Source organism: Oryzias melastigma, linkage group LG13, assembly GCF_002922805.2.
Source record: "Oryzias melastigma strain HK-1 linkage group LG13, ASM292280v2, whole genome shotgun sequence".
Taxonomy (NCBI): domain Eukaryota; kingdom Metazoa; phylum Chordata; class Actinopteri; order Beloniformes; family Adrianichthyidae; genus Oryzias; species Oryzias melastigma.
Genome location: NC_050524.1, coordinates 15,575,314 through 15,589,691, shown reverse-complemented (window position 1 = coordinate 15,589,691; position 14,378 = coordinate 15,575,314). Strand labels below are relative to the sequence as shown.

Sequence of the window (14,378 nt, the reverse complement as noted above, 5' to 3'; positions counted from 1 at the left end):
CCTTAATACAAGTGTGTGTGTCGCCAGAGAAGAGCCCATGTGTGCTTAGTGCGTTAAGTTGCTCTGCAGCGGGACATTTACTCAGCCTTTGGGATGAATGAGGTCTGAGATGAGTATTTGTGTGTGTGTGTGTTTGTACAAGAGCATAGTGGCAGAGGGAGTGGAGGAGACAGGGAGGAGGAGCAGAGAGACGTGGGTGAATGATTCTCCAGATGAAATCTAATATGTGAGACGATGCATCCTAAAGAGACATTTTCTCATGGGCCCACACCATGAATACAAATTCGCTCCACCACCCACCCTGCACAGGAAGGACGGATGCACCTTGCTTCAACCCGTGGTGGAGAAGTACAGCCTGCCTTTCCTTTTTCCTTTTTTCAACCTCAACGTTTACTTTGGTCCAATCACAAAACTCAACTGTGGTGACTTCATGACAGCTCCTATGAGTCATCCATTCATACCTCTTTTTCAGCTCAATCTGTGAGCAGCTATTGACTGTCATGGGTATTTATATTGACAAAGCAACCATTTGTGAGCATGTTGGCTGAAGTAAAATGTGGCCAACGGAATGCAGCAGGTGAGTTTGCTAAAGGAGGAAATGTGGATGACAATCAGTCTGCTTTACGTTTGCTGACCTCTGGGATTATCTAAGCAAGATTACACGCGGAGGTTTGATGGTAAACTTGGATATATGGTAAAGGAATTGTGTTTACATTCGGGTAGGACAATACGTGTGTGGGATTGAGATAAGAGTCTGGAAATGCACTAGAGGCAGTCTTAGTGACATCAGTGTTTTGAAGATCAGAGCAACCAGGAAAGTCACTTAAAGTTAAGCCGAGTTTACCAGCTGGGCGACGAGTATGAAGGGGAAAAAGTGTGTGTGTGTGGAGTCATGTGCATGCGAGAGAGAGCCAGAAAAAGACAGAGAGAGGAAAAGGGGAGGAGAAAAAAAGGGAGGAACAGAGTAGAGAGGAAAGGAGAGAGATATAGTGAGGAGGTTTAGAAATAAGAGGGAGTTTGTTGCCGGTAGCCCAGTCCAGACGGACACGCAGCTCATCTTCGTCTCTTTGGTGGCACCAGCTTGTGTAAAACAACAAGTGCAGAGAAGAGTGGATTGGTGGCACTTACAAACAGAGGTCAGGCAGACAAGAAGGAAGCCTGTGGATGTTTATAGGTGTTTCTTTATCTGACAGGATGAGAAGCTGAGCGAGGAAACAGAAAAAAAAGAGTCATGGAGCGAGCAGCATTACCTATAGTCACATAGGAGGCTTAGGAGAGGCATGTAAAGGCTGCTCTGAGAGGAAAAGAGGCAAAAAGTCCATTTTGTCCATTCTGTCCAAAGGAGCAAGAGTACGAGCCAAGGGATCGTAACACTGGAGCTCAAGGATAAACCATGGACTCTGCATACATCCCACCACACCTGGACGTGAGTACTACATCCCTCTATATCACACACACACACACAAAAACACACACTAACGTGTGTGTCAGGTAACAGGCCACAGGAATTGTGCTGCTGAAACCATTAGTCACTCCGGGGATAACACGCACACATCCATATACTGCTGGCACGGTGTTGCTCAATCAAAATCTCATTCTGTAAGCAGCATGTCCCGGAATAATGTGCACATTATGAGTTCAAAGAGCACGACTCTGCGCTGCTTCAGCAGTGTGAACACACACGCCAGCTGTAATGCAAAAAGCAGAGGTGTGTGTTGATTCTCCACTTCACAAATGTTTAGCTGTCAGATTGGCCAGACGAGCGCTCTGCGAAGCTTTGGAACAGTCAGTTTCCTACTGATGTTGGCAAACTCAGAGGCTGTGAACCACAATGCTGCAGTGATAAAATTGAGGACGAAACCTTATGATTCCATCTTCAAACTTGTTCAAACAAGAGAAAATATTATCATCAGGTCAACTTAGCTCCTGAATATCCATTCTGTAATTGCATTGCACTTATTGTTAATATATATAGTTTCTGCACATTTGTGCATTAATTTCCTCACACTTTCATGTATTTCTCTGTGTGTGAGTTTGTACTGACAAATCACCTGCTGATCTGTAATAGTCTGATTCATTTCTTGCATCCCAAAAAGTGTGTGAAAGTTGTTCCCCAACATCGGAGCAGCCGGCTCACGTAGATGGTCCAATCAGGGATGATGTGTTTGCCTCTATTGGAGTCCCAAATGGAGCCCAACGGTAGCCGGCATGTAAAGATAGAACTTCGACAGCTGATGCATGAAAAGAATGATTAAAGTAGGACAAACAGTTAGACATTTACACCATGTTCCTAAGATTATGTATTCAGGGCAAACATATATAATGAAATCCTGTATGGGCAGTCTATGAATGACTAAAGTGGTACCACAGGTGTGTGGGAGTATTTTAAAGTATTTTCTCAGAGTAAAGAGGAAAGCCCGAGGCATCCTCGCCATGCGTTTCAGTTTCTGAAATAATGGAAGGACTGTATAGATAAATGAGAGCTGGGACGTGGGGGGAAATCAGGGAAGAGTGAAAGGAGGAATTTGAGAAAAAAAACCACGGGAAGAACAACAGGAAGGGAAAGTTTAGGGACCAGGCGTAACATGAAGACAGCGGCAGTGGATAAATCAGCCGGAGGCGGTGACACTCCGGCCCCCAGGCCCGGCAACAGTCTGCCGCGCTCTTCCGCAAAAACACCATTCATTTGAGACCTAGGAAAAAAGGAGCAACTCTGAGAGCGGAGAGGGGAAGGCAGTGAGATTGATAGGGCAGAGGGAAGGCAGTGATTAAAAAAAAAACATATTTTTAATGAAGAGGAAGAAAAGAGCATTGTAGAAAGAAGAGGGCCGGAGAAGAGAAAAGTTGCCAAGTAGAAAAGAAAAAGCATCTTTTCCCGGTTGTATGACAACAGACAAAGCAACAGGACAAAGTTCAAGGAATGCAAAGAGGAAGGAGGAAGGGGAAAGGGTACAGAGTTTGAAATAAGCAGATAAAGAGAAAGATGGACGTTAGAGGTTTTAATCAGTGGGTTCAGAGAGACATGGCCTGCCACACGCTAGGGTCACTCTTCTCCGTAGTCAAGGGACATCCAACATGCCTAACAGACCGAGTTGCGTGCTTGCACATGGAGAAAGGCCGTCCAAACACAAGCTGAACTTTAAACCTTCACTTCACCTTATCTAGGTTCCAATAATTACACAAATGATCTTCTCAACCTTTTAATAGTCTGTGGTCAAGCCACCCTCATGCCAGACAGGAAAATAATAAAAATACATTATAGATAAAATGAGCAACAGTGAGGATGTACTCATAAAAATGTCAGGTTTCTTGGCCGAGTTGAGGCCCTCGACGTCAGAGTGGGAGGCGCCTTCTTTTCAAATGACTCACAGAGCTGGTACTGACGACCTGAATCCACTCTGCCCAGTTTGAGTTGAAAAGGGACCAGTCATACCACAGACACCTGCAGAGAAGATAATAGCTGCATATGTGAAGTAATGAAGGACAAGAAGGCCACATTCTTTGTTTTTCTTTAGCTCCTCTGCCTCACGGGCTGAGGCACACCCTTCCGAGAGACGACTGAACCTTTGTACCTCCGAGTCTCTGGGTGGTTTTGTAGGTGAGGAAAGTACAGGAGGGAGGTGGTGTTGTTGTCTTTAATCAGCTTTACAAGCCTCCACAGTATATGGGAGAGGCCATCCAGCAAAGTGCCTAATCTGTAATTGTCCTCTGCAGAGCTGCCTCAGGTGAAACAGTCCTGGGTGGGGTTGCTGGAGTTTAATGGATAGCTGGTCACAATCCCACGCTCCAAGGTGGCTTATTTTCCCAGGCTTGCCCTTTGGACAGCAAACCATGAGATCAACAAACAACACAAATTGAGCGCACATAAAAAAATATGCACATCTTCACACCTGTGACCTCCTTTCAACCCCTTGTCATACAGAGTGGCGAGATTAGCAGTCATTACAGCGTCATTATGTGTTCACTCAGCCATAAACCTCGCCGTTATCTTTCTGCAGAGGCCCTAATCGATTCTCTGTCCCTAACAGAGATTAGATAAAGAGATAGAGGCGAGAAAGACAGAGATACAGCTCTCATATAAAAAAAAAGAAATAACAATTACATCAAACTTGACTTACCTCCAGCAGAAACACATTCTGGGAAAAGGGTTTTTTCATCCTGTCAACTGGAGCAGCGATTGTTCTTTTTTTTTTGTGACTTCATTTACGCTGACCCTTTAATACCTCACCTCACCTTTGACACGTCAAGAGAGCACTTAACATTGCTGCCTTGTAATTGTTGCCTTTATTATTAACACCTGCACTCCAAAAAATGCAGGCCTTTGTGGTAATGGTGTTCCACCTGTCTGCAGCACAGAGGATCATGAGTGGGTTTGATGACTGAGGAAGGTTTAACTCTATTGGCAAAGTCAAGTTTATCTAAGGGTTAGATAACCCTGAGCATAATTAGAGTTGAATGGTTCAAATAAAGCCTGTAATCTCAGGGCTGCATTGAGCTCATGAAGAAAATGTAGCTGGAAGAGAAAGAGTATGTTCGTCCACTTTAAAGAAATCTGATAAATGACACAGAACAAAAACTATAAAGGGAAAGAAAGCTGCAAACTTTAAAATAAAAATATCTTTATTATATTGAAGTTAGGTTCATAAAAATTTACACAGAAATGAGTAATAGACTACAAACACTCTATCACATTAGCAGTCTTAGATAACACAATGTTTGAATCTAGTCATAGATTTAATATTAGTTCAGTTAAACCCTCCCTTTTTTGCGTGAAATAAAAACTGCAGTGGATTTTTAATGTCACAGTTGCTTCATTTTTTTAAATGTCTAAACTATGTACCATGAACTATGTAAAATGTACCTATAGAATGACTTTAACTCACAAGGACAAATTCTAACCATTATTCGGACTTAACTGCTACTTCTGTCACCCTAAGAAGTCACTAGAGTATTTCATAAGAAAACACCAATATTTTTTGACACAGCTCAGCTTGATTTCCTTTACTCACAAACACAACATAATTAGATTACACATAACTGCTGCTCACTTACTTTGGTGTAAGGATCTATTGAAAAATAGGGGTCTTGAGGGTACCACGCTGACCATAAATTATTAAAGAAAAAACAAAGTAGCACAGTTTCAACGGCCAGTAGTAACAAGGAAACAATTTGGTAATGTTTTGTGAACTGTAAATTTCTTGAACATATGCCACGTGAAGGCAGAAGACTAATGAGAAACTAGTGTGTCCAGGAAGGAGAAGACATGTGCATGATATACAGAGTCCAGAAGCATCTCGTAGGGGCTATCTGTTTTACAGATTTCTATGGCAATACTTTGTACTGTCTCTATGTTGTGTGATTTACATGAAAAACTTCTTTTCATTTGCAACACTCTTAAAGTTTTCCAGAAAAAAACGTTTTTCTCTCCTCCCTCCAGATCCACCATGCTCCCTGCTAACATCCTGCTCCTCATGTTCTTGCTGCTACCTCAAGTCTCGTCTGGTCGCCAGGGTGAGGACACCAGCGAGATTGACCATGGCAGGGTGCCCCCCACGTCTTCATCCTCGACACCCACGCCATCGCCCTCGGATTCCAACCTTTCTCAAACCATTCAGACTCTACTCTTGAGCCGACTGGGCCTGCAGTCTCAGCCCAACCCGCAGTCTGGAGTACCAGTGCCGCAGTACCTGCTTGATCTTTATCGCTTCCACCAAAAGCAGTACCATCTAGTGGAAGACCCGTCATTTAGCTTCCCCAGTCAGCATATTCAGCAGGCCAACACAGTACGCAGTTTTCATCACAGCGGTAAGCTCCCATCTGCAGCAGGGATGATTCTTGGGTGTTTAGGAAAATGTCTCCATTTGTCTAAGAAAGCAGTAATACAGTCAATTCTGATTGTTTAGTCTGTGCAAAGAATGTAAAACATCTGCAAAGTAAAGCACAATGAAATAGTATGGAAGCTAAATTTTAAAAATGGTTGTATATAAAATGATACCAATTTATGCTTACCTTGACTAACTTCATAAAACTTAAAAATTATTATGTTAGAGTGCTTAGTTAGCAATTTCATGTTTTTTTTTCCTACTTTTTTTTTTAAAGGAACATTGCTGTTTGGCATATAACAGCTGACAAAAGTTTACTGACAAGGAATAGATATTGAGATACAACAAAATATGACTGTGTTAATGCATGTCTATGACTCTTTTTAAGATAAACTCTTCAATTTTCTTATTAGAGAAATCATGAACTGATCTCTAAAGGTTCCAAACATCCGACCAAAAGTTTTTTTGTTGTTGTCCACTCTTACATGCAGCAAATTGATGAATTTGCCTCTATGCACACAGATGGAGGAAAACATTTGAGAGCTCAAGACTGTTAATTTGCTATGAGAGAACTGAAACTGTAAAGCAAGACTTTCTGGCATATAAAAGAAAATCTAAATTATCCTGATTGTCTCTATAATATTGTCTTGTCAAAATTGCTTTTAATGGGATTTTTTTTTCTTTAATTGCTTCTTTGCCCATTTATCCTATTTTTTTAAATAGTGAGTTTTTATAATATTGCTTTTAGTTTTTTTTCTTTTTTTTGCCATGTCAAGGATTAACTGTCTTTAAATTATCTGACTAAACGTTTCCAGCAAATGTCTTTTTAATTTTTAACTGAAACCACCCAGAATTGCATCATTCTCCTAAGCTTGGTCATATTAAGTGCTATCTCTTTGAAAAATAACAATTGAAACAAATCTTTATTTAAAAAAAAAAAAGACAACACACTTTTTTAGTATGTAAGAATAAAAACCCCAGGCCAAATCCATCTATTTTTGATACAAAGTTTTGGATGTTTCAGTCTTTGCTCGGAACAGACAAATACAGTAAAGCAAAGTAAGGTTAAAAAAAAAAGATTATGTAATAAAGGATAATGTTTGATCATGCCTCTTAAATTTTCAAGAAATCCTTCAAAAAAAGCCTTTCTGACTTCCAATAGTTCAAGTCTAGAGCATAAAGCTAAATTGTATTATGTAACATGTAGCAGAACCATTAGTTACTTCTAAACACAGGGAAATGAAAATATATCACTTATGAACCTCACGTGAAGAAGTTTGCAAAAAAAACAAATAAGACTTGTTAAAAGGGAGCCTTGTTCTTTTCCTGAGATAATTGGATAATTGTGGCAAATTCCGAAAGTAAATGTTGCCTTATTTTTTAACATGAATAAAAAACACAGAAACTATATTGTTGTCACAAAAAGGCAGACAGCTAGTTCCACATGCAGCAGGCTTATTATCAGAGCTAATAGTCCACAAAACTAAGCTGGGTCAGACAGGCAGAGGTCATACACGGGCATGGGATCATCCGAGACGAGAGAGTAGAGTAGTCAGAGTCCAGGCGAGGATCAGGGGCAGGCGGCAGGCGGCAGGAAATCAGAGTTAGCAGGGTCAGAAGCAGAAGGTCAGGTCCAGGAATAAACGCTCAGAGTTGCAGGCAGGGTGGCACAAACAAAACTTTGCAGTGAGTGTGGCTCTGTGTGCTGCTTAAGAAGCAGGTGGGTGATTGTATGATTGGAGACAACTGAGCAGGAACCAGGAACTTTGGGCTGGGGCTTCTGGGAAATGAAGTGCAGTTAGTACTCTGGTGACTGTTCCAGCTGGTGCCCAGAGAGGGAGTCAGAGCTCTGACTCCTGACAATTGTAAATTTAATCTTAAGACTGAAATAATTGATCTTGCAAGTATTAATAAAACTCTAGCCATTTTTCTTTACCTGTATCGTCACTTGAAAAGTACTTTATACTGATTGGTTGTTGAATTACTGGCAAAGGAAATAGTGTATAGCACCATTAAAATTGATTACTGTCTTAAGGTTTTGTTCGAAATTGTTGAGAAATTATTCCTATTCCATGTAAGTTTATAAGTAAACTTTGAAAAAAATGTAATGTCTTTTTACATTCATTGAGAGAGAGAAAAAAATATTAAATACAAAAAGTCCAATCAACTAGGGGCATGTATTGAATTGTGCAATATGACATGTATCGTGATAGACGCATCACAATATATATATATATATACATATATATATACATATATATATATACATGTATATATACATATATATATATCGCAATATATCCCAAGACTGTATCAGAACAATTTTTCCCTTTTTTTAAAGAGTATGACTAAAAGGTTACTCTACTAGAGTAACCTTTTGTCATTGGTTCTCTAGTGGCTGTAATTCAAGCGGTGTCTCACACAGACAATTGATTGACACCAGACCAACCCATTGTCTGCCAATTGGTTGGTCTGGTGTCAAATCCCAGTCATGACAGACACATAGCCTCTGACCATTACCTTTAATCGTATTGTATTGTGAGATATATATCGTGATACGCATCGTATCGTCAGACTCTTGTCAATACACACCCCTATTAGAATTTTTTTATTACACAAAAGAAAGCATTTTTTAAACTGAATTCTGAAAATACAGGGAACATATTTCATAAAATGAGAATCTTAAATCTGATTCAGACTAAATCAGTCAAATTCTCTTTTTGTGATTTATTCTCAGAGTCCCATGAAGACAGTCAGACAGAGAAGGATCACACAAGAGTGCACATCTCATTTGACATCTCGTCCATCCCTCAAGAGGAGAAGGTCCTCTCGGCTGAGCTCCGGCTGCTCCGCAGTGACAGAGCCTCCCTGGGTCCTGGACCACACAGACTAAACCTATACCTCTCAAAGCATCGTGAGGATCCTGAGCAGGCTTTGCTGGAGACAAGGTTACTCACCAACAACCTCCATAGCTATAAACCAAGTGGTTTCTGGGAAGCGTTTACTTTAAGTGCAGAGCTTCTGCAAAAGATTCAAGGTGGTTCTGGCAGCCTGGGCTTCCTCCTTGAAATCAAACCTGAAAATATTACCAACCCACTTCCTTACCAGATGCTTGACTCTGCATCAAATGAAGACAAGACAGATGGACTAAACGAGAGACACCTGAGAGTGTGCAGGTCTGTGGGCCAAGACGATCACAGCTGGGCCAGGGAAAGACCCCTGCTGGTGACCTACAGTCATGACGGCCGAGGAGAGCCTTTGATTAAACATAGCAGAAAAACCTCCGGTAAAAGTCAGAGGATTAGGGGGAAAAAGGGGTCAAAAGTGAGGGCCAGAAACAGCAGTAAAGGTCACGATACAGTCAAAGTCTGGGGTAGGGCCAAAAAAAAAGGGTATTCTGTGCAGGACTGGGCGACTAATACAGGAGGGGTCAGCTGGAGCGAACGAGGACGCGTGAAAAGAAACGGTGGTCACTCCGCAAAATTGAGGCGTCTTTCTCGTGGCAGATGCCGCCGTCACCCTCTACATGTAGATTTTAGAGATGTGGGTTGGCAAAAGTGGATCATTGCTCCCAGCGGTTATGACGCCTTCTTCTGCCTGGGAGAGTGCCGTTATCCCCTAGCTGACCACATGAACGCCTCCAGCCATGCCGTGGTGCAGACCATGGTAAACTCTGTGAACGGAGCAGTGCCCCGTCCCTGCTGCGTCCCCACCAGCCTCAGCCCCATCGCCCTGCTTTACATGGACTCTCAAGACCGAGTTGTGCTGAAAAATTACCAGGACATGGTGGTGGAGGGCTGCGGCTGCTTGTAGAGGGGTTGAGGGAAGGGAACGCAGAGGAGCAACGGAAAGGATAAGTCAGTAGCGGCCAAACAGGCGGAGACTGATGGAGACAAATGCACCACCATGAGAAATATCAGCGGAGAGGATTGAGGCAAGGGATAAAGCAGTTAAATCACCAATATTAGGAGCAAAAGGTCAGTCAAAAAGAAAAAAAAAAGAAAAATGATTAGGATAAATCACAAAGCTGGCACAGAGGAAGAAAAAGGACCAGACAGAAGGACAGGTAGAGATGAGGAAGCTGAAATAGTGTTAACTTTAGTAAACTGCCAAGAGTTGTTTTATTTTTCCCATTTGGTGAGGCTGCAGCTGTTTACATCATCATCCCCTGCTGATTCGTTCATGAGAAGCCAGCTCTTTAACATCAGACGTCCCAAAAAAAATTGTTAAAAAAACAGGGCGGACACTCATGTACATCCATGTTTTTTGTTCCTCAGGCTGTGTCGGACTTGCACCTAAAGTGGTAAACACTTGAAAGCATCATAAGGACATATTATAGGCTCAGAGTTTAAGCAAATCTGTGTTGTTCTGACGGACATTTCGACAACGGGACCAGCACGGAGGCGGAACTTTCTAAGACAGTGTTGTTTCTGCAATATTTGAACTGACAATAAGGGTTTGTCTCTCTTTGTGACAGCTAATGTAATGACAGACTGTCCCTCATGAGCAACCACTACATCGCAATCTATTTAAAACAACAATAATGTTGATGGAATATTATGCTATTATTTGAATGTATTACTATCATTATTATTTAAAAAAGGAAACTTTTTTTTTTGTAAATTTCTTTTGCAGATGTGAAAAAAAATTCATGTAATGGTTGTCTTGTGATTCAACATAATTTCACTGAATTCTAACTTAAAAGACACACAATGTATTTAAAAACGCAGCAATATGTTGTATTTAATCTTGACAATATTTAAGATACCTGCACTCATCAGAGCATACAGCGAACTGAAAGCCTGCTGCCCCACAACAAACCGGTTGTAGTAGTCTTCCAACAATATTGGTGTTCTGTGTTTTTGAATGTGTCACTTCCTGTATTTTGGTGTAAAACACATGACGGCAGACATAAGTGGTATTACCTCCTAGAAGCTCAACTAACACATCAGTTGGAAACTAAACGTATTGTAGCTACTGAAGTGTTTAACAACAGGTGTCTTTGCTCTAGTTTTGTCTGCGTGTCTCCAGAAAAATAAATAATAAATAAAAATAAAAAATAAAAACAGGAAGGCTGATAATAAAATTGGCACTTTAGTGCCTTTCAGACAGAGGCTTTGAAAGTGTTCTCCGGTGAGCTTAGTTTTTATCAGTGTTGCATTTTTATGTCTGAATGGAAACATTTAAAGATTTAAGCATCAGCTTGTAAAATGTCTGACAATATACCTCTAATAAACGAAGCAAACTGCATCAGATGACACTCTTATTTCTCCTTGCATGCATGATTCTTTTCTTTACCAACAGATTTAGAGGTAACTAACGCGGAGCGGTTGATCAGAAGTGACGGCACTATTGAACATACTATCAAGTGGCAAAAAAGTATGGATTTTAAAATTAAATGCTGACATTTTCAAAGTGTCTTTGCTGCTTTGTACCTTCAGCAGGAAACATTTTGGGTCCATGTCAGTTGGTAATTGGAAAGAGATTTTATTTTGTGCAGCCCTTAAAATCCCACTCCAAGCTGTTGTAAAATCATTCCCAGTGGACTTTAAATCATGATGATGCCATTTTTTTTAGCCAAAATTAAGAAAACAACTCGTTTTCTAGAACGTAGATTTTGCAGCACGCAAAAGTAGTTTATCAACAATTTGTTTTTTCCAACTGCATTTTTTTCATCTGCTCTTGATTCACAATGATTTGAAAAAAGAAAATACTCAGAAATGCATTTTTAAGCTTAATTTCCATTAATTATGTTCTCAATTGTGAGAAAAACGCTACAAAAACATGTTAAAATACCACATCAGAGTCTTTAAGATATCTCACCTTAAGATTAAATGCCAACAATGTATGATGCAAACCCATATTACATCTGGATTGAATTAGATTGGATTGGTTTATTCCAATCAATCAAAGCAAGAATAATGCATAAACAAAACAACCAAAAGAGTTATATCCATTCATAGACATATCAAACATAGAATAATTAAGCATATAATTGATTGGAAAATACTGAAGTAATTACTTTTATTATTTTTTATACTTGAAAATAAGCATATTTGGTATTTTGAATTTAGAAAATGACACAATGTAACTCTGATCTATTAAGATTGTTGCAATCTGCAATGTTTTGCTCTCCTCATGGGGGCTTCAGCTGAACAAATGTCTACCTCTTCTTCAGTTATGAAGAAAAAATGGCATCATAGGCAAGTTTATAATTCAACAAATTGAAATTATGTCGCAGAATATTACACTTTAAAGGAAATAAAGTGGCTAACGAGGTGATGCTTGATAGACAACAGATAACAGAGGAAAGAATAAGTCTGTGTAATATGTGAAAAATAATTGTCTCAAAAAACAACTTTTAAAAAACACTACTCTTTATTCATCGTAACTGATCCCAAAATATTGCTAGATCGCTCCAACCAATGCAGCAAACAAACTGCATCATCAAATTCTGTCTGTGCAACAGAAAAGAAGCATTTAACTCATTTCTTATGAATTTATTCTCTGAAAACAGATGAACAAATGAGCCAAATAAAAGGCTAAATCCATATGAAAACACTGTCAAGAAGTAGCCTAAAATAGAAGAAAATTACTAATGTAATATATAGTCTAATATCTAATATATTTATTGTCAGGGTCACTAGAGCATTGAAATTTAATTCTGGGAAAGAAAATATTTAGAAAATATTAAAATGATGTGTCCATGCAGCAAGTCAATTCCCAATCACAGTTGCACACAAGCATTCAAAAAGGGAAAAATAAGCTAAAAGAAAATGTTACATAGAATTATTTAAAATTGAATGCTATACAACCAATAACAAATATTTTATTCTAGTTCTAAGCAAAGGGTTTGTATTTTTTTAGTTTTTATGTACCCAATTGTAGGTCATTTTGATTACATTGACAAAAAGCTAGTGTAATAAGTAGAAAATGCTAATTTTAGGACAAAATATGAACAAAATAAAACTACAATCTTAGTACAAGTTGGCTCATCCTAATAAATCTACATAAATGTAAAACTAATACTTATTCTAAGAACGTAAATCTAAATTTTTGTTTCCAAAAATTATAGCATTCAAGGCCAGTTTAACTTGTTAACATTTATTGAGATTTAAAATAAAATCCTTAAAATTTAACCAAATATTACAGTGAAATTTAGTTTTTTTTACTATTGAGTCTTCCTATTGTCAAAAGTTTGGAGCAAAAGGATTTTGACTCATTTTAATATTAATTCCTTATTTCAAGGTCCTAGATATTAATTAGACAACAATTCTCCTATGTTCTGATTTCAGAAAAAGCTTGGAACGATATAGAGGAAAAACAAGTTAAAACAAAACATGGTAAAATATCTTGAATGTCTAAAAACAAGGTTTTCAATCTTTGCAAGGATCAGTGTTTGCAGAGACAGCACACAAATGTCCAACCAAGGTCGCACAGATATTTATGAAAGTAATCCCAAATACTCTGAGAAAGAGCTTTTTCTCATTGGCAAAACATAAATCAAATAAAGGACTGTGATCAAAATATGATAACCAGTTGATGAAAACACCTGCTGTTCATAGGTGGTTGGTCAAGCAGACCAGATCTTGCTTCAGTCAGAATGGTAAGTCATGCTACACTTTTGTTTCTTGGTTGTCGTTTCCACTGCAACCTGAAGATTTACGTTTTGTCCTGCAACTGTAGTCAGTACTGTGGATCTCCGTGTTTTAACGGGATGATCTCTGCTCCCTTGTCCCTTGCACAAGGGCTCGGATTGTAAAGCTTTGGAGGTGATGCAGTTAAACACGATGACAAGGTATTCCCTTATCTTGTCTTGCATGTGCAGTTTGGTTGAGGCTAACAGTGGCCTTGACCCAGCCAAGCCACTGAAACACATTTCAATCCATAAATCGTGCAGAAAGACACGGAGCAACAGTTGGTTACAACCTTCTGAGAAGGCACTTTCAACCGAGTGATGATGTGGCTCATCTCAGTTCAGCTGTTGCTAAAATCTTTGTATTTTATCACAGAAACTTTGGTAAATGTTACACATTACAACTTTTTTTGAAAAATCATATTTGCTTTTTTATTATATCTTTAGAAAGAGTTTTTAAATCATTCATTATAGTTTTTTGTTTTTAAGTAAAAAAAACTTTTTGGTCTCCAGTGATTTTGTGAGTTTGCCATTGTTCTAACCATGACCCTATTTAAACTAAGCAATTACTATTTTATACAACTTTTAAAATTAGAGTTTTAAATAATGAGTAGAACATTTTTAAAGAAAATTGCAAGAAAATCGATTCCTGGAGTTCTTTTGAAGTTTATAGGAGGTCTTTTGAAACTCTTCATTACTACACTCTTATTTAATTTGGTCCAATTGGCCACTATTGGTTGGTTTTAGCACATTTTCATATTATTTTCACTTCCATTTGCAGATAAATATCATAAATAAATGATAAATATTATTAACCTTCTAATTTGTTTCTAAATGTTTAAGTTGCAGCATTATGTCTAAATGATGACGATCTTTTGGCATTAGTTGGACAGGTCTAATTTAGGTCATGACTAAGAGCA

General features: G+C 38.9%; 1 protein-coding gene across 1 annotated transcript; it reads left to right on the top strand.

Annotated features, from left to right (window-relative positions):
• The first annotated feature begins 454 nt into the window (after positions 1–454).
• bmp16 (bone morphogenetic protein 16) lies at positions 455–11,075 on the top strand. Its single transcript, XM_024278028.2, has 4 exons — positions 455–577; positions 1,343–1,426; positions 5,438–5,805; positions 8,560–11,075. Exons 1-4 carry the CDS (start codon positions 555–557, stop codon positions 9,633–9,635), a joined length of 1,551 nt encoding a protein of 516 aa, XP_024133796.1. The 5' UTR covers positions 455–554; the 3' UTR covers positions 9,636–11,075.
• The last annotated feature ends 3,303 nt before the right edge of the window (positions 11,076–14,378 follow it).